At 34.9% G+C, this 27,943-nt stretch overlaps 1 protein-coding gene and 1 pseudogene across 1 annotated transcript; both read left to right on the forward strand.

Moving 5' to 3' along the window:
• Nucleotides 1–27,943, forward strand: part of LOC141338215 (NLR family CARD domain-containing protein 3-like) — a 71,580-nt pseudogene that overhangs the window by 35,795 nt on the left and 7,842 nt on the right.
• LOC141338905 (NLR family CARD domain-containing protein 3-like) lies at nt 9,979–27,770 on the forward strand. Its single transcript, XM_073844518.1, has 5 exons — nt 9,979–10,271; nt 10,538–10,655; nt 20,585–20,777; nt 20,943–22,722; nt 27,680–27,770. The coding sequence occupies exons 1-5, from the start codon at nt 9,979–9,981 to the stop codon at nt 27,768–27,770; spliced, it is 2,475 nt and encodes an 824-aa protein (XP_073700619.1).

Consider the following 27,943-nt stretch of genomic DNA (forward strand, 5'->3'; position numbering starts at 1 on the left):
AAATCTCCTGTAACAGACACCCTTTTAGTGTTACTATAGTTTATGATCAGAAAAAAACCTACTGTAAAATAATACAATTTATGTTTTTAATAAAATATTGATTATTAATATATTGCTAGCCTGTTCCTCTCTTCAAAAAGTTAACCCGGTCTGTGAGTTAGTGAAGAACAGCAGCCCGTGGCTAATTTGGCTAATTTAGTAACACTGAGCACCGCTTCGACGACAATCGAAAGAAAAGACTCCAGTACATCTCCGATGCAGACGACAAGCTTGAAAATAAAATGCAAAAGATGGATTTAACAGCGGTGTTTCAGTTTTCCTCAGTAGTGTGCTGTTTTATGTCACTGAATTTAGGGAGCGTCTCTAAGTCTATCCAGTTACTTATGTAACAAGTAACAATGTCATTAATAAGACAAATTATGCATTATTTGAAGTTTAAATTGCGTTTCAGGACTCAAACAACAGAATCAGTAATATTTTTTCACTTTGTATTGTATTGTACAATTTGCATTGTATTGTAAGATTGTAGACAACAGGCTTTACTGCAGAGTATAGAAATAAAATGAACATATTAAGGAAGGAATTTTATTTCACTATTTAAAATATTTTAAATTTCAATTTAAGGCAAATTGTGACCCTTTTTAAGAGCCGCAGAAGTAAAATGAACAGTATGAGTAGGATTTGACAATGTACGGTAGAAAATTAAGGCATAAAATGGCATGATTTATAATTCAGATACAGCTTCACACAAAACAAAACAAAATATCTTATACAATGGAATTTTAGCCTTTATACCATTAAAAGGGATAAATCTAGTTTATCATTTATTATATTTATTTAAAACATACATATTACTGTCTTTTAGATTTTTAGAAGGCACATTAACTTCTTTCACATTTACAACTCTGTGTTTGCTGCAAAACAACGTAGGTCGATAATTGCAATAATTTGACCATAAAGAGCTGAAAAAATGTGGAAAAGAAAAAGTCATTCTCTGTCACAAGGGGGCGCTTTAAGAGCGCTGAAATATTAAGGTTTCCCTAGTAACGGCTGTATACAAATCAGCATTAACGCTGTTTATCAGGCAATAAATGAAAATGACAACGACATGTTTCTGAGGACAGTCGGTTCCCTTCAGATACATTCATATAAAGACATCAGTGCTGCGTTTTGACTTTGAAACCTATAGCATGCATATTTATTCAATGACATCATTGCCTTTTGAAGTTTAATCCAGCCCTATCGCGATTCTCGTCTTTTCGTCCCCAAATGTACGACCTCCTAAATTATAATTAAGTATTTTCTTATACTATTTAACATATTTGAAACTTTTTATGGCCTTAAATTTGATACAACTAAATTGAGGAGTTTTTAGGACCTGCAGGTGCCCTCTGACAGAAGGGCACTTTGGGCATCTGAGCAAAAGGGGCGGGTGCTCGAGCACCCTCCGCCCCCCCCCCCCTCTGCAGGTGCCTGAGGGGCACTATGTGCGAGTGTGGGGAGGTTGTGGGTTGGAACTTCGCCAGTATTTTGTTTATTGTTTGGTTTATGTTAATGATTACGACTACAGTAATTAGTAGACCTGCTGACTTGTCAAGTGATGTTGGAATGTATGACAATGGATGAACATGACGGGGGAGAATATAAAATTCATGACTTTGATAAGAATCTGGATCCTGACAACCACTTGTGGAATAATCTTAAAAACACCTGTAGATCTTACACAGATGAAGAATATAATTCAGAAATTAAATCACCTCATGATTTATCTTTTATTCATTTCAATATCAGGAGTCTGAATGCTAACTTTAGTGAATTTAAAGATTATTTGAGTACATTTACTCATCGGTTCAAAATAATAGCACTTTCAGAAACCTGGCTCAATAATGAGAAAGAGGCTGAATATGAAATGGAAGGTTACAGTTTTTTTTCACATAGACAGACCAGAAAAGAGAGGAGGAGGTGTGGCATTGTACGTGGATATTAGAATGAAGTGTAAAATTGTTGAATCAATGTCTGTAGCGATTAAGGGAATTATGGAATGCATTGCAGTGGAAATTGAGATGCATAAAAATAGAAACGTTATTGCAGCCTGTGTTTATAGGGCCCAGGGTTCAAATGTGGATGCATTTCAGGAAAGTTTTGAAAGCTTAATTGATTCACAAAAAAGTCCAAAGTCTGTTTTGATAGGTGGTGACTTCAACATTGATTTTCTTAATCCGACTGAAACCAAAGTGGCATTTGATTTTTTAGATATGCTATCTAGTAGGCCCCTTGTTTCTTTGATAAAGTATCCAAGTAGAATAACCACCTCATGTGCAACATTAATAGACAATATTATCACAAATGATATTGAGCATGTTAAACAAAGTGGTCTGTTAGAAAACGATATCAGTGATCACCTGCCTGTTTTTACTGCCCTGGATACACAGCCCTTGAAACATGATCAATTAAATCTTCTGAAATACTTTAGAGTTAGAACTGAAAAAAATATTAATGCATTTAGGAGTGAACTTTCTAATGTGGACTGGTCTGGAATATATGTGACTGATGTGAATGAAGCATATAGCCATTTTCTGAGAATTTATAAATCAATTTATAATAAATGCTGCCCACTGAAACTATTAAAAAAGACTTCAAGAGACGGAAAATCTTGGTTAACACCGGGATTAATAAAGGCATGTAAAAAAAAAAATAAATTGTATAAAGGCTATCTAAAAAATCAGTCACCAAAAAAGTGAGGTCAAATATAAAGTTTACAAAAACAAACTAATTACTATTCTAAGAAATGCCAAAAGGGACTATTACAACAGAAAGTTGACTGAGAATAAAGGTAATATGAAAGCAACATGGAATATACTGAATAAAGTAATTAGGCCAAATGTACAAGTAGATAAATTACCAGACTGGTTTGTGGAAAACAAAGTGATGTTAAAAATTTTTAAAGACATTACAAACGAATTTAATTCTTTTTTTTTTACTCATGTTGGTGCGAATATTGCTAGATCTATGGACATGTCTAATAAAAATAAGAGGGTTGTAACGGGAAGCAGAATAATGCAGTCAATATTTCTTGGAGAGATAATTGAAAGTGAGGTATTGTCTATTGTGAGGAAGTGTGAGAATAAAACATCTACTGATAATGATGGGATTGACATGACAATAGTTAAAAGCACAATTGACTGCATCGTGAAACCTCTGACATTTATCTGTAACCTGTCCATTCAAACCGGAGTGTTTCCAGAACAGATGAAAATTGCTAAAGTTATCCCCCTTTTTAAAAGAATAAATTTAACAATTACAGACCAGTGTCACTGTTATCCCAGTTCTCAAAAATATTAGAGAAATGGTTTGCTAAACAAATGATTAATTTTTTGGAGAAATATAATTTGATCACTGAAAAACGGTATGGATTTAGATCACAACGGTCTGCAGGATTAGCACTTATCGAATTAACAGAAAAGATTATTGCAGCTATAGAACGTAAGGAATATACTGTTGGAGTTTTTATTGATGTGCGCAAAGCTTTTGATACCATAAATCATGAAATTGTAATGTCCAAACTGTACAGCTATGGTTTCAGGGGCATAGCACATCAATGGCTTTGTAGAGATATGAAAGAAAGAAAACAATTTGTTCACATAAATGGGAGAGACTCAGAGTGTAAGAATGTCATTTGTGGAGTGCCGCAAGGGTCAGTTTTGGGACCATTACTTTTTATTTTGTTCATCAATGATATCTGTGAGTCCTCAAAAATACTACAATTTCTTTTGTTTGCTGATGATACAAGCATTTTCCACTCTGGAGGTAATTTGGTTGAAGTAATATCAAATATAGAAAGAGAAATGGTCAGAACTTGGTTTCATGATAATAAGTTATTTTTAAACTGGGATAAAACTACATATATGATTTTTGGCAATCGAAAAAAGGATGAAAATGTTCAAATAACCATTGATGGTGTTAATATAGATGAGGTAAATGAGATCAAGTTCTTGGGTATTTTGCTAGATGAAAAACTAAGTTGGAAAGCCCATATTAATCATATAAAAAGTAAAGTCAGATGTATTTTTGTTTAAAGTTAAAGATTTGCTTGACCAGAGTTCACTGTATATGTTATATTCCTCTATGATACTCCCATATTTTTGTTATTGCACTGAGGTCTGGGGGAATACATATAGCCGTAATACCAAGCCTTTGTTTCTCTTACAAAAAAGAGCCATAAGAGTGGTAAATAAAGCCAAGTACAGAGAACACACCAACTGCCTTTTCATTAAGTCCAAGCAACTCAAGTTCAAGCACTTGGTTGATTTGAAAATGTTGCTGGTTGTCTGGAAGGCTAAAAGAAGAATATTGCCTCAATTTCCTCAAAATTTATTTTCCTCAGTGTCACAGGATGAGGAACATAGAAGAAGGTATAATTTTCGGACTTTGTTTTCACGGACTGCTTTAAAACAGAGGTGTGTGTCTGTCCATGGAGTTAAACTATGGAAAGCTTTAACTGATGAAATGAAGCAATCTACACACATTTGCAAGATTTAAAAAAATGTATAAAGACAAAATAATTGCAGAATATGTTGTTAATCAGGAACTTGGAATATAGTGGTGTAATCTAGAAACATAACTTTTATTGAATGAAGTAATATGTTAACATTGGTGAAGGGTGTTTAGGAATGGGTTTATGAGCTATAAATGCAACTGTAGTCTAATTGCCTTGTTTATTATTATTATTTTTTTTTTTTCGCCAAAAAGGAGCATGTTTATAAGATTTATCTTCTTTGTTCCTTTTTGTCATGTCATTCCCTTTTTTGTCATGCTTTCTATTTTTTGTGCAGCCACATGATGATAAATGATAAAACCTCTTATCCTGGCTAGTCTTTGGTTGTTAGTTGTATGTCTTTATTGTTTTACATCTTTTTACTTTTAATAAGAACTTGGTGATTTTTGGCAGCACTTAGCTAAAGGCTAAATGACCCTAAAATATTGGCTTAATTCTATTCTTAGGGGGTCTAAAATGAAATTTACAGGAAATTAGCAGTAAATGGCAAAATACCAGCCTTTTTTAAAGGATTCAATCTACAAATCAGTCACAACAGTAAAAAGCACAGTTAAATTCTCTCTGAGAAAGCTGTTCCCAGCAACAATGATCACACAGTCCTTAAATACCCTTGTTTTAACATAATTATTTTAACTAACTTACTAATGAAACTAACTTACTATTATAGAAAAAAGTTTAAAATGTGTTTTTGATTTTTGAAAACTCATCATTTACTCACCTTAATGTTGTTCCAAACAAACATAATATGGGAAAAAAAAAAATACTTGTGGTAGCCACTGACATCCATAGTATTTTTTTCAAGTCAAGGGCTACCAGCTACTTTTTGTTTACCAACCAATAACCATTTTAGGGTGAACTATCCCTTTAAGAACCCCAAAATTACCTGAAACTTTGGGGGGTAAAAACTTAGAAAAGGTGCTTGGGCCAAATGAACATTTAGACATAATTTTTAATGTATCTCTAAGCTTCGTGGACTCACCTTCCTCCGAGTTACCCTGCACACAAGGTTGGTTGGAGTATGAGTCCTCTATGGTAGGTGATGTTTGGTGCAATTGTGCAGAGCTGGAGAAAGACAGGTCCAGCTGATCCAACTCTACTGTCTATAACATACACAGACAAAATGAAATGTTGCAAGAGTGTTTCTGTTCAATATGCCACCATTAGAAAGACAGAAAAGAAAAGAATACATTAAAAAAAACAGATGATAAACAGGAAATTAATTAATATACAGTGCTTTGCAAAAGTATTCATACCCCTTCATTATATTCACATTTTGTTTTGTTGCAGCATTATGTTAAACTGCTTTAAATTAGTTTTCCCCACATCAATTTACACTCCATACACCACAATAATGACAAAGCAAAAAACAGATTTGCAAATTTTACACATTTATTAAAAATAAAACACTGAAATAAGTGCATTGCATAAGTATTCATACCCTTAACTCAGTACATAGTTGAAGCACCTTTACAGCCTCAAGTCTTTTTGGGTATGATCTATGATGTGACAAGCTTTGCACATCTGCATTTGGCAATTATCTGCCATTCTTTGCTTCACCTTTTCACGTCTCAAGTTCTGTCAGCTTGGATGGGGGCTGGCAGACATTTTCTAGAGTCCTAGTTGTTCCAATCGTCTTCCATTATGGATAATGCTTCTGTGACCCTTCAATGCAGCAGATTTGTTTCTGAACTCTTCCCTAGATCATTGCCTTAACACAAGTCTGTGACTGAGCTCTACAGGCAGTTATCTTGACCTCAGGACATGATTTTTGCTCTGATATGCATTTTCAGCTGTTAGACCTTTTCTGAGAGGTGTGTGTCTTTCTAAATCAAACTCATTCAAATGAATTTGCCACAGTTTAACTCCACTCGTAGGGTAGTAACATCTAGAAGCAATATGAATGCTCCCGAGCTAAATTTCGAGTGTCCCAGAAAAGGGTATGAATACTTATGCAATGGGTTCTTTTACAGTTTTTTTTATTTCTAATAAATTTGTTACAAACCTGTTTTGTGTTTTATCATTATGGTGTATGAGATGTAGATTGATGTGAAAAAAAAGTAATTTAAAGCAGTTTAACATAAGGGTGCAACAAAACGAGAAAAAAATGAATACTTTTGCAAGGCACTGTAATAAATGAATAGTTAACTATCTAAAGAAGGTAAAAACAGCATCAGTCAGTGTGTGACAACCTATGCTGAAAAGAAATAATTACCTTTTGTTATTTTCAGCAGCTCAGCGGTTGTGGGGAGAAAGTTTATGGAGGTGATGTTTTAATTTTGCACAACTGCTGCCTGGTGTTTGCATGGTGCCCCACTATAGCCAGCTGGACACGTGTAGAGCTCCAATATTTGATGTTTCTCAATTCTAATGCAAATTATATATATATATATATATATATATATATAATTTTTTTTTTTTTTTTTAACTGTCTTGAAGTTTGGGTAAAGAATCTAATATACATTTTGCACAGTACTTTAATGTAAATGTAAAGTCATTTTCAGTGTAACTAATTGTCCTCCGCTTATAAAGTGTAAAGATAAATGTGACATTACCTTATAAAGCACACGTTGTCGCTTATTTGGTTTGGTGACTGCCGCTCTCCAAGTCACTCCAGATGACACACTAAGATTTTTCACCAATTCTTTTACTTCAGAAATCTCTGTCAATGCAATCCTTAGCAATGCCTCAAAACTTGTGTGGTCCAGGTGTAATTCTTCTTGTGTTGTGCAGAAGTGATATTTATACCCAGGAGGCAACCAGCTCTGTAGAAGTAAAAAGAAGTCACCGGCCTGAGAGTTCGCCCATAAGCATTTTAACTGAGATGGCCCAAATAAAGTTCACACACATAACAGTAAACTTGAGAATCAAAATTGACATATTTTCTAACAATGTATCAATTTAACACATTGAAGGATTAAAAATTTAAGAATCTGTTAAAGATTTGTTGATCCTACATTGTATTTAGCATTTATGGTAAATATGAGGACATCAGACAAATTACTCTCTCAAGCAAAGTTTGTAGCCAGAGGTTCCTGCCAGCTCCTGTTCTCTTACAGTTCCTGAACAGGTTACCCAAGTTAAGTGTGAATTCTAAGCTCAAAGTACAGCTATGCCTTTGTCTCTATGATAATGTGAAGGTATGGGCAATACTGTCAGACTGATTGGATTAGCACATATGCCTTTGAATGACACTGTTATGATAATGAGATCAGGGCTGAGACTCCGGTAACGGGCTGATTCCTGTACTGCATTTGCATGCTTTGTTTAGATTGACTCCACCTCTATGTATCCCTCCCCCTTGGAAAGGTATATCAACTGTAATGTATCTGACATTAGTCAGACGAATTTTGAAGAACTGCAGCAACGAACAGCTAGGATCTCAATAAAGAGAAACTTCTGCTTCAAAAGATCCAAACGTCTCCTGGTCTCTGAGAGAAATTCACAACAACATCCTGGCTGAACAAAAGCATTCATTTATTTAAAAGACAAAATAAAGAAACCAAATAAATACTGACCCCAAACTTTTGAACAGTAGTGTATATTGAAAATTATATTCTGTATAAATACTGTTCTTTTTAACTTTTATTCATTAAAAAAATCCTGAAAAAATGTTTACAAAAAAAAAAAAAGCAGCACAACTGTATCCAACATTGATAATAAATCAGCATGTTAGAATGATTTCTAAAGGATCATGTGACACTGAAGACTGGTGTAATATTGATGAAAATTCTTTGCATCACAGGAAAACCTGTATTTTATATTGCAATAATACGTCACAATATAACATTTTTCTTCTGTATTTTTTATTTAATTAAATGCAGCGTTGATGAGCAGAAGTGACTGATTCAAAAAAGCATATTTTACCTTCAGATGTAGGGCTAGGTCTTCACCACAGCCTAAACAAGCTCTCCAGATCGAAGCAGATCGAAATTAATAAGATAAAGATAAATGTTAAAACGAAAACTATAACAATAATAAAAACAGACATTAAAATCTACATCTACTTCTAACAAATGATTAAAAATATTCGTTTACCGTTTGTCAGCGACCCATCAACGTCTAAAATTTGGCTAGTTTGAGATGCGCCTAGCCTCGCCTGAAATGTAGGCGAGAGTCGGCGGCTGCAGTCAGGGGAGGAGTGAAATAAGGGCAGTCAAGACGGACAGTTCTGAGCTTTGGAAGCGGAACAGATACCTACGAGATCAAAGGCGGATATCGCGTTATTCACAATCACCTGCTGTGTTGCTGATAAACATGATATAATTTAAGTTCTATTGCTTTTATATGAAAATAAATACGATGAACAAAACACTCAAAGTGCCTGCTTTTTAATTCCATACGAAAGGTGTATTTATCATCCATTTTAGTACAAACGTGTATTTTATATTTTTATAGTAATATGACAACAATCACAAATCACACACAGATATCGATATTGTCATAGTGTTTGGGAATATTCATTCAGAATTTAAACACATAACCAAATGATAATAGATTAAAAAATAAAACATTTTAGAAAAGAACGCAACATCGCAGTTGTTTGAACCAATCAGCATTAAGATGTGTCGTCAGCCAGTCGTTTCCCATCGTGCTTTTGCTCAGCACAGTCGGTGAAAAGCTACTGCGCTCGACTGATCAGTCCGACACAGCCGCCTCGCCATCGCGAGAGTTTTTTGGCACACGTCAGCACGATGTCAGAGCAAGTCGGACGTAACTCGGACACTTTTCTAACCGGCATGCATCTTGCGTTGATCACCGGTGATCGAATTAAGCTGTTAATATTGTGATAAAATCATGCTAGTAACTAGTGTAGCTTTTGTCAACGAAAATTATGACTAAATATCGTCGTCAACGAACCTTTATCACGTGACGAAAACTAGACAAGACGAAACGAAAATGCTGGTCATGTGACAATGACTATAATTAAAGGTTTAATGCAATATCGTTGACGACTAAAAACGAGACTAAATGTGGTTTACAAAATAAAAACTATGCTAAAATGTCTCTTCGTTTTTGTTGACGAAACGAGACGAAACGAAATGTTACAACCTAACGTTAGATTGATGTGCACATGCCCAGTAGCCAGAGCTGCATCCCTTCTAGCCTAAACCGCAGGAAACGTCACTTTCTCAAGCCCCACTCGCGTATTTATCTAGAAGACGGAGGGAGTCTAAGATGGCTGCCTAATCAGACGTGTTTGTACGAGACAGTGCAAAAGGGACTTTTAATTAGTTGTTTGCCGCTTGTGTTACTTTGCTACCTCTTTGACCTTTTTTCCCCTGTACTGCGGTTCCATTGAACGCAAACGTGGTCATTTGAGCGGCTCTTCGGCGGATGCTAAGGTGGTTAGTGTTAGTACTGGCGCGTGCCCACCTGCCGCCAGTGGCCATGATTACGTAGTTTCTCGCACGAGTGAGGAAGATATGTTTAGTTTAGCCGAAGAGGAATTCCCGAGTAAATCGCCAGTCATAAAGAAAAGAGCAAGTGACGATACTCGAGTTGATATCTCATCGCAGCTGGTAGGCATTACACAGTTGATCAACAGCCGTTCTGATGGAATAGAAAAAAAGATTTCGAACATATCAGCTGAACTGAAAGCAGTTGTTGAGAAGGTTTCTCGTCTTGAGTGGCGTATGAATGATGTTGAGCGGCCTGTGGCTCAGATGCAGCGGAGGATGGATGATATGGAAACATATGCGAGAAGACGTAATTTGAGGTTAGCTGGGATTCCTGAATCTGCGCATGAAGACATTCGGCTTGAGGTGGTCAAAATCTGCCAAAAAGCTCTTTTTTCTGATGCAAAGGAAAAACTTGCAGATGTTATCGGTACGTAGGAAAGGTCTCAGGAAGATACAACAAGGTGGCACGGAGCGTCCCAGGGTGACCATTATGCAGTTTTCCGTTCGCTCTTACAGAGATGCTGTTTGGGAGGCCGCGAAGAATTCTTCCTATTTGAAAGATAACAGTCTGCGTTTCATGCAGGATTTTTCAGCTGGAGATCGTGAAAGGAGGAGGAGGCTGTGGCCAGAGGTCCAAAGAGCACGTGCGGAGGGGAAGACGGCATTCTTCGTCAGAGGCAGAGCTTTCATTCAAAGACAGGGTGAAATCATCCTACCTTCGTAAAGTGCCTTCATCTTATGAACAGATGTGGTCAGTTCTGACTGTTTAGTCAAGTGCACTTTTCAGACAATAATATGGGTGTGTTGTACACACTCTAGAGATTGCCTCTAATTTTATATTTTTAGTTAAAGTTCTTTTTGCAGTTTTTGATATTTGATATGGTGCTGCTTCTTTCCAGCATTTTTGTTTTTGTGACCTATTTCCAAAATTCGAGTTCATAGAGCTTTCTTAAAGCAGGTTAATTGTTCTAGTGTTCTTTATGTCTTTTTCTGTTGTGTCCTTAAATGTCAGGGGTTTAAGAGATGTTGTTAAACGCAAGGCCTTATTTTTGTTTTCTAGACAGTTTGGTTCTGACTTTGTTTTACAAGAATCTCATTCTAATGATAATGATGTTCATTTCTGGAAGTCGCAGTGGGGTAGTGACATATGGTTCTCACATGGTTCGGAGCACTCAGCGGGGGTTTCCCGTTTAAAAAATAATTTTGCAGGTGATGTGTTACACACATATTGTGATGACTGCGGGCACTTTATTTTGTTAATTCTAAAGTGTTATAATGTGAATTGTATTGTTGTTAATTATTATAGGTATAACTCTAAATCTGATAATGATCAGCTTTTGTTTGTTTTGGAAGATAAGCTTACTTACTGGCAGTCAAAATTTCCAAATGCTTACTTAGTAATTGGCGGTGACTTTAATACTGTCCTGAATGAAGCCCTCGATAGGTGGCCACCTGGTCGCCTAACTAACTTAAACTCCGCTTTAAAAGATGTAAAGGTTAGACCTTATTGATATATGGAGAGTTAAAAATATAAATGATAGAGCATACACATGGAGCAATAAAAATTCATCTAGACTTTCACGAATTGATTTTTGGTTAGTCTCTAGAAATTTTGACAAAGATAATATTCATGTTGATATCTCTACAACATCATTAACAGATCATAAGGCTATTTCTATTAAAATTATGTTTTCTCCTGAGGCTAGATTTAACAAGGGCTCCTCTTATTGGAAAATTAATACTTCGTTACTTAAACATAATGAGGTTCAATCTGAGGTGGAACGACTTGTTTTTTTATTGGAACAAAGCAAAACGAGAAAATTCATTCCGTTTAAATTGGGAATTGATAAAATATGAAATTGGGAAGCACCTAAGAAAATTATTGCTAACTTGGCTAAATTAAAACGGTATGAAGAAGCTAATATTGTTAGTGAAATTTCCTCTATTACTAGGATCTTGCCTGAAAATCTGTCCGATAGTCAGGGCGCTTGTTTAGTTGATTTGCAAATTAAGTTGGATGACTTGTATAAAATAAAAGCAGAAGGCGCTTTTATTAGGTCAAGGCAAAGGTGGCTTGAATATGGAGAACAGGGCCCGTATCCCTAAAGATTCTGAGAATCCTCTCAGAGAGCTCCTAACTTAACCTAAAAATTCCTTGCCAGGAGTTTTAGCTTAGAAGTGGTTCCAGAACATTTTCAGTGAACTCTGAGCAAGGAACGGATGGAAAATCCTATCTTAGTGAGGAGGTGTGGTTGACCCCGTTGCTAGGTATGAGTCATCATTTCAAAAGCCGTGATTGGTTGATCCTACAAGTTTGATGAAAATGAACTTTTGGTGATAATGAGCAAAGGATGTACCTTCGAATCAATAAGCATAATTATACATTATAATCCTTTGCAGACTGTAATTGTAAATAATATTTCACATTCAAGAAAATATCTGGAAAATGTAAGCTGTAGGGGTTATAGCCTAACATTAGAATCTAAAACATGTGAAAACTTAAGCTCATCACACCCTGTTCAATTAATGATTTGTGTCTTATTTGCTCATGTTAATATCCTAGCTGGCATATTTTGTACTTTCACTCCCATATGGACCCCATTGAAAACAAGATGGCCTATCTCAAGGGGCGGTCCTTAATGAAGTAGAAATTGCAACGTTAACACTCAGCGTGGTCTTAACGAGGGTAACACGGCTCAGCTTTTATCAATGTCTGTGATTGCTGGCTGGTCTATTTACCTTTTACCAGTTTTTACGAAGGCTTGTTAACAAATATCCTACAAACACAGAAAATGGAGAAAAAAGGCTTGTTAACAAATATCCTACAAACATAGAAAATGGAGAAAAAAAGGAATTGCAAGCCGAACTGGACTGAGGAGCAAGGTTTGTTGCTGGCCCAGTTGGTGAACGAACATAAAGGTATACAATATCCCAAACAATCAATGCCTCTTAGGGGAACTCCTAAGCCACTAAAAGTCTTCTTCCCTGCTCTTAGCAGATCTCGCCTTAGGAGCCCTTTTAAGCGCTAGGACTCTTGAGTTAATGTTAATTCTCTTAGTCAGGAAGAAAAACATTTGTGTGACTTACCAATTACTATTGATGAGGTTGAGGAAGCAATTTTACATTTAAAAAATAACAAATCGCCTGGTAGTGATGGGATAACGGCTGAATTTTATAAATTGTATTCTGAGCTTTTATCCCCTTTCCTCCTGCAAGTGTACATATGAGAGTTTAAATTCCTCTGAGCCTACTGTTAGTATGAAGAAAGGTGTTATTTGTTTAATACCTAAGCCTAAAAAAGACACTCTTCTTTTAGACAACTGGAGACCTATCAGCCTTCTTAATAATGATTAAAAAATGTTTGCGTTTTAAGTTAGTTATGAACTCCATTGTAGATGAAAATCAATCAGGTTTCATGAAAAATCGTCATATTTTTAATAATATTAGACTTGTTTTTGACCTGATTGATTACTCTGAACTTATCAAGGATGATAGCTTAATTCTGTTTTTGGACTTCTTTAAAGCTTTTGACACTATTGAGCATACTTTTATTTCTTTTTGTTTAGAGCGTCTTGGTTTTGGGCCATATTTTTATAATGCAATGAAAACGTTGTATGCAGGGGAAACACGGAGTTTTTTATAGAAAGAGGTATTCGGCAAGGCTGTCCATAAGCTTCCGTATACCTCTTTCTTATTACAGCTCAAGCCTTCTGTCATTTTATTAAGGACAGTAAGGTAGAAGGAATTAATATTGCTGGTAAAAGTATTTTAATTAGTCAGCTAGCTGATGACACTGCCTTATTTTTAAAAAATTCTAACCAGGTTCATCAGGCAATTAAAACTATTCAGTTGTTTTCTAATGCTTCAGATTTGTGCCTTAATATTAAAAAATGCGAAATTTTAGCCTTAAAGAATTCCTCTCTTTTGTCTGTAGATGGTATTCCCGTTAAAGAAGCAGTTAATTACTTAGGTGTTATTATTTCAAAAAGTGAACAAGATAGAGTTTCTCTGAATTTTAACCCTGCCTTTGAAAAGATAAAACGTAAACTTAATCTTTGGTTATTAAGGGACTTGTCAAAAATAGAAGGAATCTCTAGACTAACCTACATTGCTTCGACTATACATTTAGACAGTAAAACTGTTAAAACTGTTGATCAGACCTTAGTTAACTTTTTATGGAAGAATCGTGTACACTATATTCGTAAATCTGTTATTGTAAATTCTCTTAAAAACGGTGGACTTGACTTTCTGGATTTTAACTACTTTAAATAATACTTTCAAAATTAATTGGTTGAAATTTTGTTTAAATAAACCCTCTTTATGGAACTTTATTCCTAATTTTATTTTTGACCAACTTGGGGGTCTTTCTTTTTTTACTAATGTGTGATTATATGATTGAGAAACTGCCAGTAAAACTTTCTGTCTTAAAATTCGTTTTCGCATATGAAAAATAGCAAGGCAATTCGTTCTCTTTTTTTAAAGGAGGTCGCTACCCAGCCTTGCTCTATTGCATATTGGACTAAATTTGTTAGAAACCCTAGATGGGGAGGTGTTTTGTTATTACCTCACAAGTTTTTGTTCCAAACAAGATAAGATAATTTTTTTTTTAAGCTATAATCCACAAATTCTATCCCTATTAAACATTTTCTCAGCAAATTTAAGAGGGATATTGATGTCAATTGCTCTTTTTGCTCTTTATATTTGGAAACTGTATCCCACATCTTTTGGCACTGTAGTCATGTTAAAAAGTTATGGTATGATACCTCTGTGTTTATCAAAAAAAAGATACTGTCTAATTTTAATTTGCATTTTGAAAATGTTGTTTTTGGATATTTTGATACTGATAATATGAATAATGAAGCATTCGTTATTCATCTATTTATATTACTAATTAAGTTTCACATTCATAAATGCAAATTTACCAACAAAAAAACTTGTTTTACAGTGTTTTATAAAGAACTGGAAAACTATTTCTATACTATTCTTCATAGTACTAATAGAAAAGCAATCAAAACTGTCCGTTTGTTTTCTGTCTTCAAAATCTTTGAGTAATATAAAGGCCATGCATCTCTTCAATTGTAACTTTATTTATTTTTATTGTATTTATTTATATTTTTGTTAAGTTTCCCTGACTTTATAATTTCTGTTGTGTTTGTTTGTATGAGTTGTGTAAAGCATAAAAAAATAAAAAATAAAATAAAAATAAAAATTATCTAGAAGACGACTACAAACAAAGTTAAGTCTGACACAGATAAACGGACCGATGGCCGGTCAGCTGGGATTCGTCTTTGGGAGAAAAAGAAGGACATTTCTTCGAAGCGTTCTCTATCGTAAAAAGGTTCATTATTCAAAGCTTTTCAACATGTTGTACACTAATGACATCTTGTGGTCAAAGGTGGAAAAAGTTTATTTTGCGTCCCAGATGCCTCCAATGCCCAAGCGATTTTTGGACAGTTGCATAAAATAGATACATTTGTGCTACGAAAAACATAAGAAATATTTTACTTACACAAGGTATAAATTAATTAATCTGTAAATAAACTTATAAAAATATAAGCATGATTCGTGTTGGCATAAATGATGTAAAATTAAAGAAATGAAGTAAATTAAGAATATTGTTAAGCTGACTAATAATAGAAGTGCTTGTGAAGCAAAATGAACATGCACAAAACTACACATGTATTTATTTGTTATGATTTATTCTTAAAAAGTGAATGACACTTGAAACCAGTGCAAGGGGCTTTTTATTTGATTTTGTTGTAAATTCAAATTAGAGCATCTTCCGTCTGGAATGGATGTATTCTACCATTCTATACTACTAGGTAGTTTATACTATATTGAATGGGTTAAATAAAGCTGCATTACTAAAAAGAGACTAAAATAATAGACTTAATGTAATCAGTTTTCGTCGACTAAAACTAGACGAAAATAGTCATGGGTAATTCTGACTAAAATAAGACTAAAATGCTCAGACTTTTAGTTGACTAAAACTTGACTAAACTAAAAAGAGTATGAAAGTGACTAAAACTAATAAAAACTAAAATGACAGCTTCACACAAAGACTAGACTAAAACTAAAATTAAAACCGGCCGCCAAAAACAACACTACTAGCAAAGAGTATAGAATACCAAGAGGCGAAACTCTGTTGCTGTTTTGGTAACAGCCACTAGGTGGCGCTTCGGTAGCGCGGCCGCCATTCTGGAGTGAAAATTCCAACTGGACAAGAGCACAGAAGCAGACAGAATGACAACGAAATAGAAGTCAAAGTGGGAATAAAAGAACACAATGACTGCAGGGAGGTAGCGTGTGACCTTAAAAAGTGCAAAAAGTCACTCTACACTGTTAGGTTTATTTTACGGATCAGAATTCATCATATCTTACGCACCCAAAATTTTCACAGCCAGTTCAGAAGTGCAATAGACAATTTCTCAAATTAAGTCACCAGTAAATGTTATGACTACTACAGTAAAAGTTGTATTGTATTATTATATATGTTTTATGTTATCAGTTGTGGAATCCAACCATTACATTTGAGGCAGCCTGCTGTATTTTTATTTTATGCAACTTAATGCATTTACTATTACTATTATTATTTACTATTATAGGTCTGAAATATATATTGTATTTATACATTATATTGTACGTGTTAAACCCATGGATCACACTACAAATATCGATGATCTTACAGAACATGATGTATTGCTTAAATAATTTTGGAGTTTTTAGTCATGCTTTAACGGACATTAATAATACTGCAAAAACAGTTTACTGTTAAGCTGTTATATTCCTGTCGTATATTTATTGTCTAACATTCCCAATTTTCTGACGCATGTCCTTAATTTAAATATATATGTTGGTATTAGTTCAGCGTTTATAATGCTAGAGCAAAGATTTTGCGAAAAATAAATGCAAGACAAAGTCTGTTTTTGATAATATACGTTATTTTGTGTTGTCATATTTTTTAATTGCATTAATAACAAAGGTTAGGGTACGTACAAAACATACAAAAATCCTTTTAATAACAAACGAGTTATGGTTTAATAATTAACAGAAGTAGCCTAATTTAATACAAAAATTCTTAAGAAATAAACGGAAAGGAGTAAAAAAAAATATTTAAAAATGTTGTCATGATTCAGGTTGTGTATTTTAGCTTTAAAGTACTTTTTTTTTAAACAAAGCAGCTGATATTTGCCATAGCGACAGCATGGACGTAGTGGACTGCCGAGTGGCTTTCACACCCAAATGGCGGAAGCGTAGGGCTGCTACTGGGCGGCGCTGTTGCAATGGAACGTTCTATTGACTTTCACTTCTTGTCAGTATAAGTTCTTTGCTACTAGTAACCTACTAATCATGCTAGAAGAATACAACATGCTAGTAACTTACAAATGATGCTAACAATATGCTAGTAACATGCTGAATGCTAGTAACATGCTAATCATGCTAGAAATTTGCTAACATGTTAGTAACGTGTCAATAATGCTAGTAACTTGCTAATCATACCTACAACATGCTAGTAATTTACTAATAATGCTAACATGCTAGTAACATGCAGAATGCTAGTATCACTAGGGTGACCATACGTCCTCTTTTCCCCGGACATGTCCTCTTTTTGGACTTAAAAAAATGCGTCCGGCCGGGATTCCTAAATTGCCCAAAATGTCCGGGGTTTGGCTTTTGCTTTCTACAGTCGCCATTCATTGTCTCCGTTTTTGTATTAAGGCCTTGCGCGGGACTGTTGTCTCCCGCAAACATTCTAATATTGAATATAATTTTCGCGCATCATGGAGTATTTAAATCGCTTTGGATGCAGTTCGTGTTGGATGTAGGGTTGCCAAATCCGCATTTTTTCCACGGAAAACCTTTTTATAATCTTACCTTTTTATAATCTGAAGAACCTTCTTTCGCCCAAAAAAATTCACAAATAAATTTATGGAACCAATTTAACAAAAAAGGTTCTTCTCTGCCATTGTGAAGCACCTCATTTTTTAAGAGTGTAGGAAGCTTTTTAGCTGTGTTTATAATCATTCTCTATAACAGTGACTGTAAAATATGTAGTTTTGGTATGGAAATGACATATTTTGATACCAAAACTAGGACCCCACCCCTCGTCCTAGGTCCTCTTTTTTAGAAAACTAAAATATGGTCACCCTAAGTATCACACTAGAAACGGGCTAACAACATGTTAGTAACTTGCTAATCATGCTAGCAACATGCTAGTAACTTACTAATAATGGTAGAAACATGCCAGTAACATGCTAGAAACCTGCTAACAAGATGCTAACATGTTTGTCATGCTGTAAACATGCTAGCAACATGGTGGTAATTTGCAAATAATGTTTATAACATGGTAGCAACATGCTAGTAATCAGCTAACATGCTAATCATATATCTATCTTTAAGCTTTTAAAACTATGTTAAACTTTTAACATTATTTTAAAGCAATTGTGATAAATGTGTAAATGATTAGGAAACCTGCATCCCTGTGTTGTGTGTTTAATAAGAGTTAGTTTAGGGCCAATCCAAAATATACCACAGTGTGACAAATGACAGAGTTTTGTTTGTTGTGTTTGGACAAATGGTGCATAAATGTTTGTGATTTGGGTAAAACCAATAAAAGGAGCTACAACTGCTTTCTTCAGATATTTTAAAGTATTGGTTGGTTATATTAACTATTATGAAAACTGTTTTTAGCACTGTTTTGATGAAATATGCTTTGTAATTTGAATTAAATGAATGAAAACTCACTATCAGTTTAGGACAATAATAAGAATATTGTATGTATATATATATATATATATATATATATATATATATATATATATACACATTTTTTTTTTATGATAATCAGTTTATTGCCAAAGCATGGCATTTCAGGATACAAGCAACAGTAGTAATTGTTTTGATTGTTGTTATTATTTCAATTAATCTTGATTTCCTCTGCTTGAATCTGTATGAGTAGCATGTGTTGCTCTCTGCAGCCATCTACTGGACAATTCATTAAAACTCCTCCTTGTCAGGTGACACATGAAAGTGAAACTATTACAGCAGGATCTGTTTTGTCAAATGAGGAAGTAAACAACGTTAAGAGAGAAAAACACAGTGAGTATCACAATTTCACAATCATCTTTGATTCGATTCTAACTGGTTTAAAGTACAACATTAAGCAGTTTTATATAATTTTAAAGTAGTTTAAATGACATTAGAAGAGAAAACACAGAGTCTGTAAATCGTCTGATTGCAGTTTACTTTCAGTTTAACACAGTGCTTGTCTGAATTTGTTGTGCTGTTTATGAATAATTTGATTCTGTGTAGATAATGTCAGGAGGAAATAGTTTTTCATGAGTGCAGGTCATTACTGTGAACTGACTGTTGAGACAGAGCTGGATTTGAGGAAATTAATTGCTGAGATGATTCATAACTCACTCTGTGGATCAACATCTGGATCTGCTTTTAGATGAAACCATGGCCTCCAGAATGAATCTCTCTGAAGAACATGAAACAAAGAAAAAGACAGTCAAGAGGTGAGAGAACTTCAAATGTTTCGCATTTTTAATGCTCAGAAACAATAAATGTATACTACAATAGCATTTTCATGTTCAGTCAGATTCAGGAGGTGAGTCAGATTTACTTGAACACATCGATGTGTCTGTGAGGAAAAAACAACTGATGGATCTTTCAAACATTTCTATAATGCATGAATGAAAAAAGCACATGGGGCAGATTCATTTTATTTATATGAAAATAATACTTTAATCTTTTAACTCTCAAGTCACAACAGACTACTCAAGTGAAATATCAACATTAATGGGAGTTTGAAACAGTAAATGTGTTTCTGTCAGAGCAGTGTGAGATTTTCAGAAACAGTTTGTATTGCTGTTATATTTCAGTCTGTGGCAGAATCAATCTCCTGAACCCAGCTCTGTGTCCATGAAGAGTGACGCGTCTATGCATACGCCAATTGATTTCAGTTTGGGAGAATCATCTGCTGATCTGAGGTGTTGTTTAGTTTACAGTATAAGAAATATATGATATTCATTCATTTACTGATGTGCATTAAATACATTAGTATATTTACAAAAATGTTCAATATTTGTTTAACTACAGTCAAAAACATAAAGGACCAGAATCACAAACAGCAAAGAAGAACTTAGACTCCATTTTCAAGGTTGGTTTTGTGTGTGTCCATCCCAAAACAATAATCCTCTGGATAAAATTATTAAAAAATTATCTGTAAAATCGTCTCTGGAATAGTCACATTTATTCCCTACCCAAAAAAAGTATTAAGAAACTGAGAAATCTGTGAAATTTTCTCTTTAATAGTCATATTTACTTTCTAACATGTAAGATATTAGGTTACTAAAGTAGAGAAGATGAATCCATATGTAACCTGACTGCTGCACAAAGATGAACATCAATCTAGCAAACAGACAATCCAGTCAAACTCCCTCTTTTAACCTCAGTATCTGTAGACGCTGATGTTTGAGCATACAGTGGAAGTTATTATTAGATGTGATATAATTCAGTGATGTTTATTAGTATTCATGCTCTAACTCTTGTGTATTGATCCTTTGGTTCACCTTCTCTGTGACTGAATGGAGGTTTATTGTTTGAATATTCACTATGATTTCAGGAGATTGAGCACAGAATCGTCTCTGAGTTAAAGAGTTTTAAGAGATTACTGAGTCCAGATTACCCAGAATGCTCTGAAAGAGACCATTATGATGATGAGGGTCATAACAGAGTCAGAGAGGGGCTTCTGAAGATCACACTGCTCATCCTGAGGAAGATGAACCAGACAGACCTCGCTAACACACTACAGACCAGTAAGAGCTCTGGATCAGCAGATTATAGCCTGTATTTTTATGATCAACCTTCTGTCTTCAGTCACTAATGTTCCTGAATGTCACGACACATCTAACATATCAAACCTAAAAATACATTTCTAAAATATTGCTCTGCCGATAACAACAGTTATTTCCTTTGCTCAGAACTGATGCCTGTGTATCAACAAAAACTCAAATCCAGACTCCAGGACAAATATCAGAGAATCAGTGAAGGAATGTCCAATCATGGAGACTCAACACGTCTGAATGAGATCTACACAGAGCTCTACATCACAGAGGGAGGCAGTGGAGAGGTCAATAATGAACATGAGGTGAGACAGATTGAGACAGTGTCCAGGAGACCAGAGACACAGGAAACACCAATCAACTGCAATGACATCTTTAAACCCTCACCTGGACAAGACAAACCCATCAGGACTGTGCTGACTAAAGGAGTCGCTGGAATTGGAAAAACAGTCTCTGTGCAGAAGTTCATTCTGGACTGGGCTGAAGGAAAAACCAATCAGGATGTTCATTTCATATTTCCACTTCCTTTCAGGGAGCTGAATCTGATACAGAAAAATCTCAGTCTTGTGGATCTTCTAAACCACCTTCACACAGAAACCAAAGAATTTAAGTCGTCAGATTATGAAGACTACAAAGTCATGTTCATATTTGATGGTCTGGATGAGTGTCGACTACGTCTAGATTTCCAAAACAATCGGAGCTTGTCTGATGTAACAGAATCAGCCTCAGTGGATGTGCTGCTGACCAACCTCATCAAGGGGAATCTACTTCCTTCTGCTCTCCTCTGGATCACCTCTCGACCAGCAGCAGCCAATCAGATCCCTCCTGAGTGTGTCCACCAGGTCACAGAGGTACGAGGATTCAACGACCCTCAGAAGGAGGAATATTTCAGGAAGAGAATAAATGATCAGAGTCTGGCTGATAGAGTCGTCACACACATCCGATCATCAAGAAGTCTGTTCATCATGTGTCACATACCAGTCTTCTGCTGGATTTCAGCCGCTGTTCTAGAGAGGATGATGGGTAAAGCAGAGAGAGCAGAGATTCCCAAGACTCTCACACAAATGTTCACACACTTCCTGATCTTTCAGACCAAACTGAAGACACAGAAGTATGATGGGAAATATGAAATCAATCCTGATCAGGCTAGAAAGACTATTCTGTCTCTAGGAAAACTGGCTTTTGAACAGCTGGAAAAAGGGAACCTGATCTTCTACGAGGAGGACCTGAAAGAGAGCGGCATTGATGTCAGAGAAGTGTCAGTGTACTCAGGAGTTTGTACCCAGATCTTCAGAGAGGAGTTTGGACTGCAGCTGGGGAAGGTGTACAGCTTTGTTCATCTGAGTATTCAGGAGTTTCTTGCTGCTTTATTCAAGCTGCTGTCCTTTTCTGAACTAAACACAGGACTGAGGAATGAGTTCAGGTCACCAATGACCAGTTTACTGAAGAGAGAAGTGGACAAGGCCTTACAGAGTGAGAACGGACACTGGGACCTTTTCCTCCGGTTCCTTCTAGGTCTCTCACTAGAGTCTAATCAGACTCTCTTACAAGGCCTCCTGAGAAAGACAGTAAGCAGCTCTGATATCAATCAGGAAACAGCTGAATACATTAAACAGAAGATCAGAGAGAATCCCTCTCCAGAGAAATCCATCAATCTGTTCCACTGTCTGAATGAACTGAATGATAGCTCACTAGAGCAGGAAGTCCAGAAATACCTCAGCAGAAAAGATAGACAAGATGTCTATGGAGCCAATTGTCTCTCTGGAGCCTCTCTGTCTGCTGCTCAGTGGTCGGCTCTGGTGTTTGTGTTGTTGAACTCAGAAGAAGAGCTGGATGAGTTTAAACTGAGTAAATATGATCGATCAGAAGAATGTCTCCTGAGGCTGCTGCCAGTGATCAAAGCATCTAGAAAGGCTGAGTGAGTATTTTACAGTGTCTTTGTTTTATTGACATTGTTTTATACGGTATAGGTTTGTGTTTCTCTGTGTTACTGTGTATTTTAAGGTCTTTCTTATTTGACACTCAGCTATCATCATAAAGCGCTCTACTAATGACCTGATGAGTTGAATCAAGTGTTTGATTAGAGAGATTTGTCTAATCTGTGCAAAGTCAATATGCCTTTAGGAACAGGGTTGTGACTCTCTGATATTATAAATATTGGAATTGGGATCATTACCAATCACTTAAAAGTTACATTCAGATTTTTTGAAAAAAAAAAAAAAAAACTTAAATTCAATCTAATAATTCATAAGTTATTAGCAGAGGTGGAAAGAGTAATAAAATATGCTACTCAAGTAAAAGTACTGTTACTTCAATGAAATTTTACTTAAGTACAAGTAAAAGTACTGGTCAAAAAATCTACTCAAGTAAAAGAAAAAAGTAACTCATAAAATTTTACTCTGAGTTAAATTTAGTCAGTATTTTTTTTTTTTTTTAACAGCAGTGTTATTCAAAAAAAAAAAAAAGAACAAGGGGATATAATTCTCAACCTGGTTGTTTTTATTTGAGGAAACAACTTTACAAATTAAAGTGCAATAAAAACAAATTAATAAGATACAATAAAAAAATAACCATATAAAACATTTAGGGAAATTTTTAGGCAAATAATCCCATAAAACTTTAAACATCACAACCACTGAATGTTGCATAAACTGTGAATTCAGTAGAGCAGGGGCTCCCAACCTTTTTTTACTGCGGGGCCCCCCTCCTTCTCCGTTCAATTTTGCAAGGCCCCCCTATGCCAGACATGTCCTCTTATTTATTATTGTCTTATTTATTTATTTATTTATTTACTTCCGCAGTAAAGAGAAAAGTGTTTATTTTTAAGTCTTTTTTATTAACCAAAAAATTTGTTTTGCCTTACTATTCTTCTACTGCATGTTATATAAAAAAAAAAACTTAAAATTCAAACAAACTTTAAAATAAAACTTTAAATATACCTTATAACTTTTAAAGAAAACCTCTGCTAAATTCTAACTTTTTAAAATTATATATACAGATTTAAAGCACCTGAATTCCTTACTGAAGACATTCTTTACAACTCCAGAGAACTTTTTCTTAAATAAGTGAACCTGCCTTACCAAACAGGACAGGGAGATGCCAAAAGACCACTAAACCTATCCCTTTGAACTTGACTGACTGAATATCTACTGTTTCCATTAAAAAATTAACATACGAACTCAAACTACAGCAAATACATTATAAATCTGTTGAAACGCATCGATGTGAAGGTTCGACACAGACACAATCATTGAACTGTCAGTGCGCGCCTGATGCTCATAAACACAGAGCCTCACTCCTCTTCTATGGGTGAGCATTCATTATAAAACACTCACAGGACAATAATTTGGACAACTAGGCAAAAGTTTTGAGGCAAAAATACGATAGGGATCAAAGCCCAGAGAACGCGCATAGTTTGTGAATCAATAGTGCAGAATGTACGACTCTGATATACACGAGTGTTATACATTAGGCACGCGCAAGTTTATTACCTTGACATTAGCGCGACGGTTTACTTCATACATGCAGCCGAGAGATGTAACTCTGCAAATCTGTCCGTCTCCATCTTTCTTGAGTTAGCGCTGCGTTTGTTCTCCCGCTCACCAAGCAATCAGTAGTTTCCGGTGCGCGATCCCCTCCTTCCCTCCACACACATTTTTTTTTAATTAATTTTTTTTTGTATTATTTTTTTATTTATTTATTTTTATTTAGTAACGGATGATATTTGAAATGTAGTTAATAAGAATATTTAAATGAAAACGTACTTAAGTAAAAATTAAAAAATTTTAAAGTTACTTTAAAAAGTAGAAGTACACAAAAAACCTACTCAATTACAGTAACGCGAGTAAATGTAATTCGTTACTTTCCACTTCTGGTTATTAGACAAAATGTTTTTTGGTGAAACTGGGGAAAAAGTGAAAGATTTTTAGTCAATGCCACTCAAGGGACAACAGATGCAAGCATGTAGTCATGTGACATTTTACTTCTTTTTTTTCTCCAGAAAAATATGGTTACTGTTTGGTATGCAGTTTGTTAATAAAGATAACGTCTATTTGAAAATGTGCTTTATCGTTTTCGGACGTGTGAGAGCCATATCGTCAGGGGGCGTTCTGCACTCATCAATCCCCTCGAGAGCGCTCTCACCATGGCCAGATTTTCTGGAATTTACCGATGTCTCTGTAGTGGTTACACATGACATGTAATTCATATTATGTCTATGGTTACACAGGACTGCCACCTCTCACGTATTCATTGTGAGACTCACGCAATTGACACTTTTCACACGCTCTCACGCCACACATCCATTTTCTCACACAGTCAAAAGCACCCTCAGTTAAAACTGTAATAATAAGATATTGGCTAAACAGATTTGGCAAAAGCTCCAGTGCGTATTTGTGTTTGTGCTCTGGACATCGCCAAAAGACAACGTGTTTTCGTAGCGCTGAGCAATGTAGCCAATCACAGACATTTATATTGATCTAGAACGCCTGTGATTGGCCATTGTGTTCTGAATTCGCTCACCTCTAAACGCCAGATTGCACTTGTGGACTCTCACTGTAAATAAGCGGTTCATTGATAATAAAAGGACTTTTGCGATTAACTGAAGCGACACGTTTTAGTGATTATCAATGAAGGGCTATTGAGCACTCCAAGGCTACATTTAATCCGTTTAGTATTTGAATAAAAGTTATGTTTTTCGTTCTGCTAACAGCTGTATACCCGGTACAAGAAGCAGAATTTCAGGAGTGATAAATCCCTCATGAATGAAGGATTAATTTTCGAATATGAGAAAAATATAATTTCTCAGAACAGCAGACTACAGAAAAATATTTGAATTTTCGTGTCAAAATATAAATTTTTTGCAATTATTTATAATGACTAAATCTAGGAATTCTTTTACTGCACATAACTTTTTACCACAACAAGAAAAGTAAATAGTTTTGCAGCACTGCAGCAGTTATTTTACGTTATTTTATGATAAAAACACAGTATGACATTTTTATAAATATATAAAAAAAAATAACAAATAATTTCACAATGCTGAAGTCAGACCAAATTTTAATAAAAAAAACTGCTCATGCGAACATGTGTGTAGCACCTTTTTTGTATCATGATTTAAAATGCCGTGTTTAGTTCTAATTTTCAATTTATTATTATTTTTTTAACTGCAAAAACAGTTTCATTGCCAGAAAAAAAAATATTTATGGCTGGTAAATTCTCTCAAATCACCAAAAGATTTTGTTTGTATCATGAATAAAATGGCAGATATGGCAAAAAGTTTTAGGCCCTGCTTGTAAGTGTAGAAATTACAACAAAAGTATTGTAATTCCCCTACTGTAGAATAAGAGAAAATAACATACTAGTGAAATACTCATTTTTATTTACTTTACAGAATTGTTTTCATTGTTTCATTGTTTTCCAATATTACTGTCGTTGGAATAATACTATAAAATTATTATTATTATTATTATTATTATTATTATTATTATTCTTTTTTTCAAATTATTTTTTATTCTAATTTAGACTGAGACACTATATCACAACTAATAAGAGGATTAAGTCCCCTTTAAACCTCAAGATCAAGTCAATTCACCAGCTTTTTTCTTTGTTTAGTTTTCACACTGAAACTGTATTGGAGCTCTGAATTGTGAACTCTCAAAGTGCACCAGATAGATGAATTTAACTGTAAAATGTACAAAATTTTCTTACGGGGGAGCATGCTCCCGGACCCCCCTAAAGACACTGTGGGAATACTCACTCCAAGCTGAACTCAAAAGTTGGCAGCCCTGGGTTACACATGACATGTAATTCGTTGTAAGTAAATCTAAGGGGCAGTCTTTGGTCTCATTTATCTATTATTTGTTCCAGAGAAGAAGATAGTTTATGTAGCATGTTTATGTCAATTCAATGCTGTATATCAGAAAGCTGCCTTTACTCTTTTCTAGCAACTTTTTGATAGCTGTTTTTGTTGTTGTTGTTGTTGTTTATTAAATATTATTACTCAATAAATAAAAAACTATATTTTAAATAATGTATTTAATAATAAGTGTTTAGTATTAAGAAGCGTGCCTGTGTTCGTGATGGTGATTTTAGTTAACGTTACATTGTTCCGCCTTTAGATGGCGACAAGAGACTGTTTTATGAGTGAACAGTTAAAAGTGACTTTGGGACTTTTAAACTGAAAATTTAAGCGGAAGTTATGTTTAGCTTCAACAACAGTTTGCCACAGCGAATAAATGGACTGAGCAGCAAAATCACCTTTAACAGAAGAATGGATGTTAATATTTTCTTCAGTAAACTTTTAAACTAATGTCATATGATCGTGAATATGAATAATGAATCAGATGCAGGTCCGTTAATCACTTGCTCAGTCCATCTCTCTCTCTCTCATAATACTCAAACATGATACAGTGAGGTTTTAATACAGTAATCATAGGCTTTTAATGAAGCAACTCAACTTTCCTTCGTTACTAGTTCTAAACTGACGTTTTGGAATTAGTGAGATTTGTAATATTACTTGCATATCATTGCTCTTTTGTTGATTCTGATTGCTTTCATTTTCCTCATTTGTAAGTCGCTTTGGATGAAAACGTCTGCTAAATGACTAAATGTAAATGTACTGCTGCACAATAAACGGGCTGAATACAAATATTTATGGGAATATTTGGGTCCTATTTGTTGAGTCAAATCTGAATTAATTTAATTTTGAGTCTGAAGTCTATTAAAATGGGACTTGACTCTGAGTCACTCTCAGTGCCTGGTTTAATAATTGATATCTATGATATGTATTACATCTGTGTTTATCAGCAATTACATTAGACACATGAGTCAAGCACTAATAACTCATCTTTAGTTGTTCTGTTTATTCTCTGCAGTCTTTCCAGCTGTCCTATTACACAGAAAGGTGCTGCTCTGATTTCTGCTCTACTGGAGGATCCACACTGTAAACTGGAGAAACTAGAGTGAGTCTCATCACATCTCAGTAACTATAAGGTTTGGAGTAAAAAGTAAAAACTCAGATGTGTTTTCTGTAGCAGTGGTTTTGTTTTCTGCCCTTTCACCCTCAGTTCAAACCCTCTTTAAATAAATGTATAAATAATTAATAAATACAAAAAATTAAATTGGCATCTTATTAATTG

The sequence above is a fragment of the Garra rufa genome, chromosome 7 (assembly GCF_049309525.1).
Source record: "Garra rufa chromosome 7, GarRuf1.0, whole genome shotgun sequence".
Classification (NCBI taxonomy): Eukaryota; Metazoa; Chordata; class Actinopteri; order Cypriniformes; family Cyprinidae; genus Garra; species Garra rufa.

Bases quoted from the DNA above. Each gene is read 5' to 3' on its own strand.
- LOC141338905 (XM_073844518.1), top strand. From the start codon at position 9,979: ATGTTTAGTTTAGCCGAAGAGGAATTCCCGAGTAAATCGCCAGTCATA. The intron at 10,272-10,537 runs GTTAGCTGGGAT...CGTTTCATGCAG, and splicing joins GCGAGAAGACGTAATTTGAG to GATTTTTCAGCTGGAGATCG. The intron at 10,656-20,584 runs GTGAAATCATCC...CTATGATTTCAG, and splicing joins AGCTTTCATTCAAAGACAGG to GAGATTGAGCACAGAATCGT.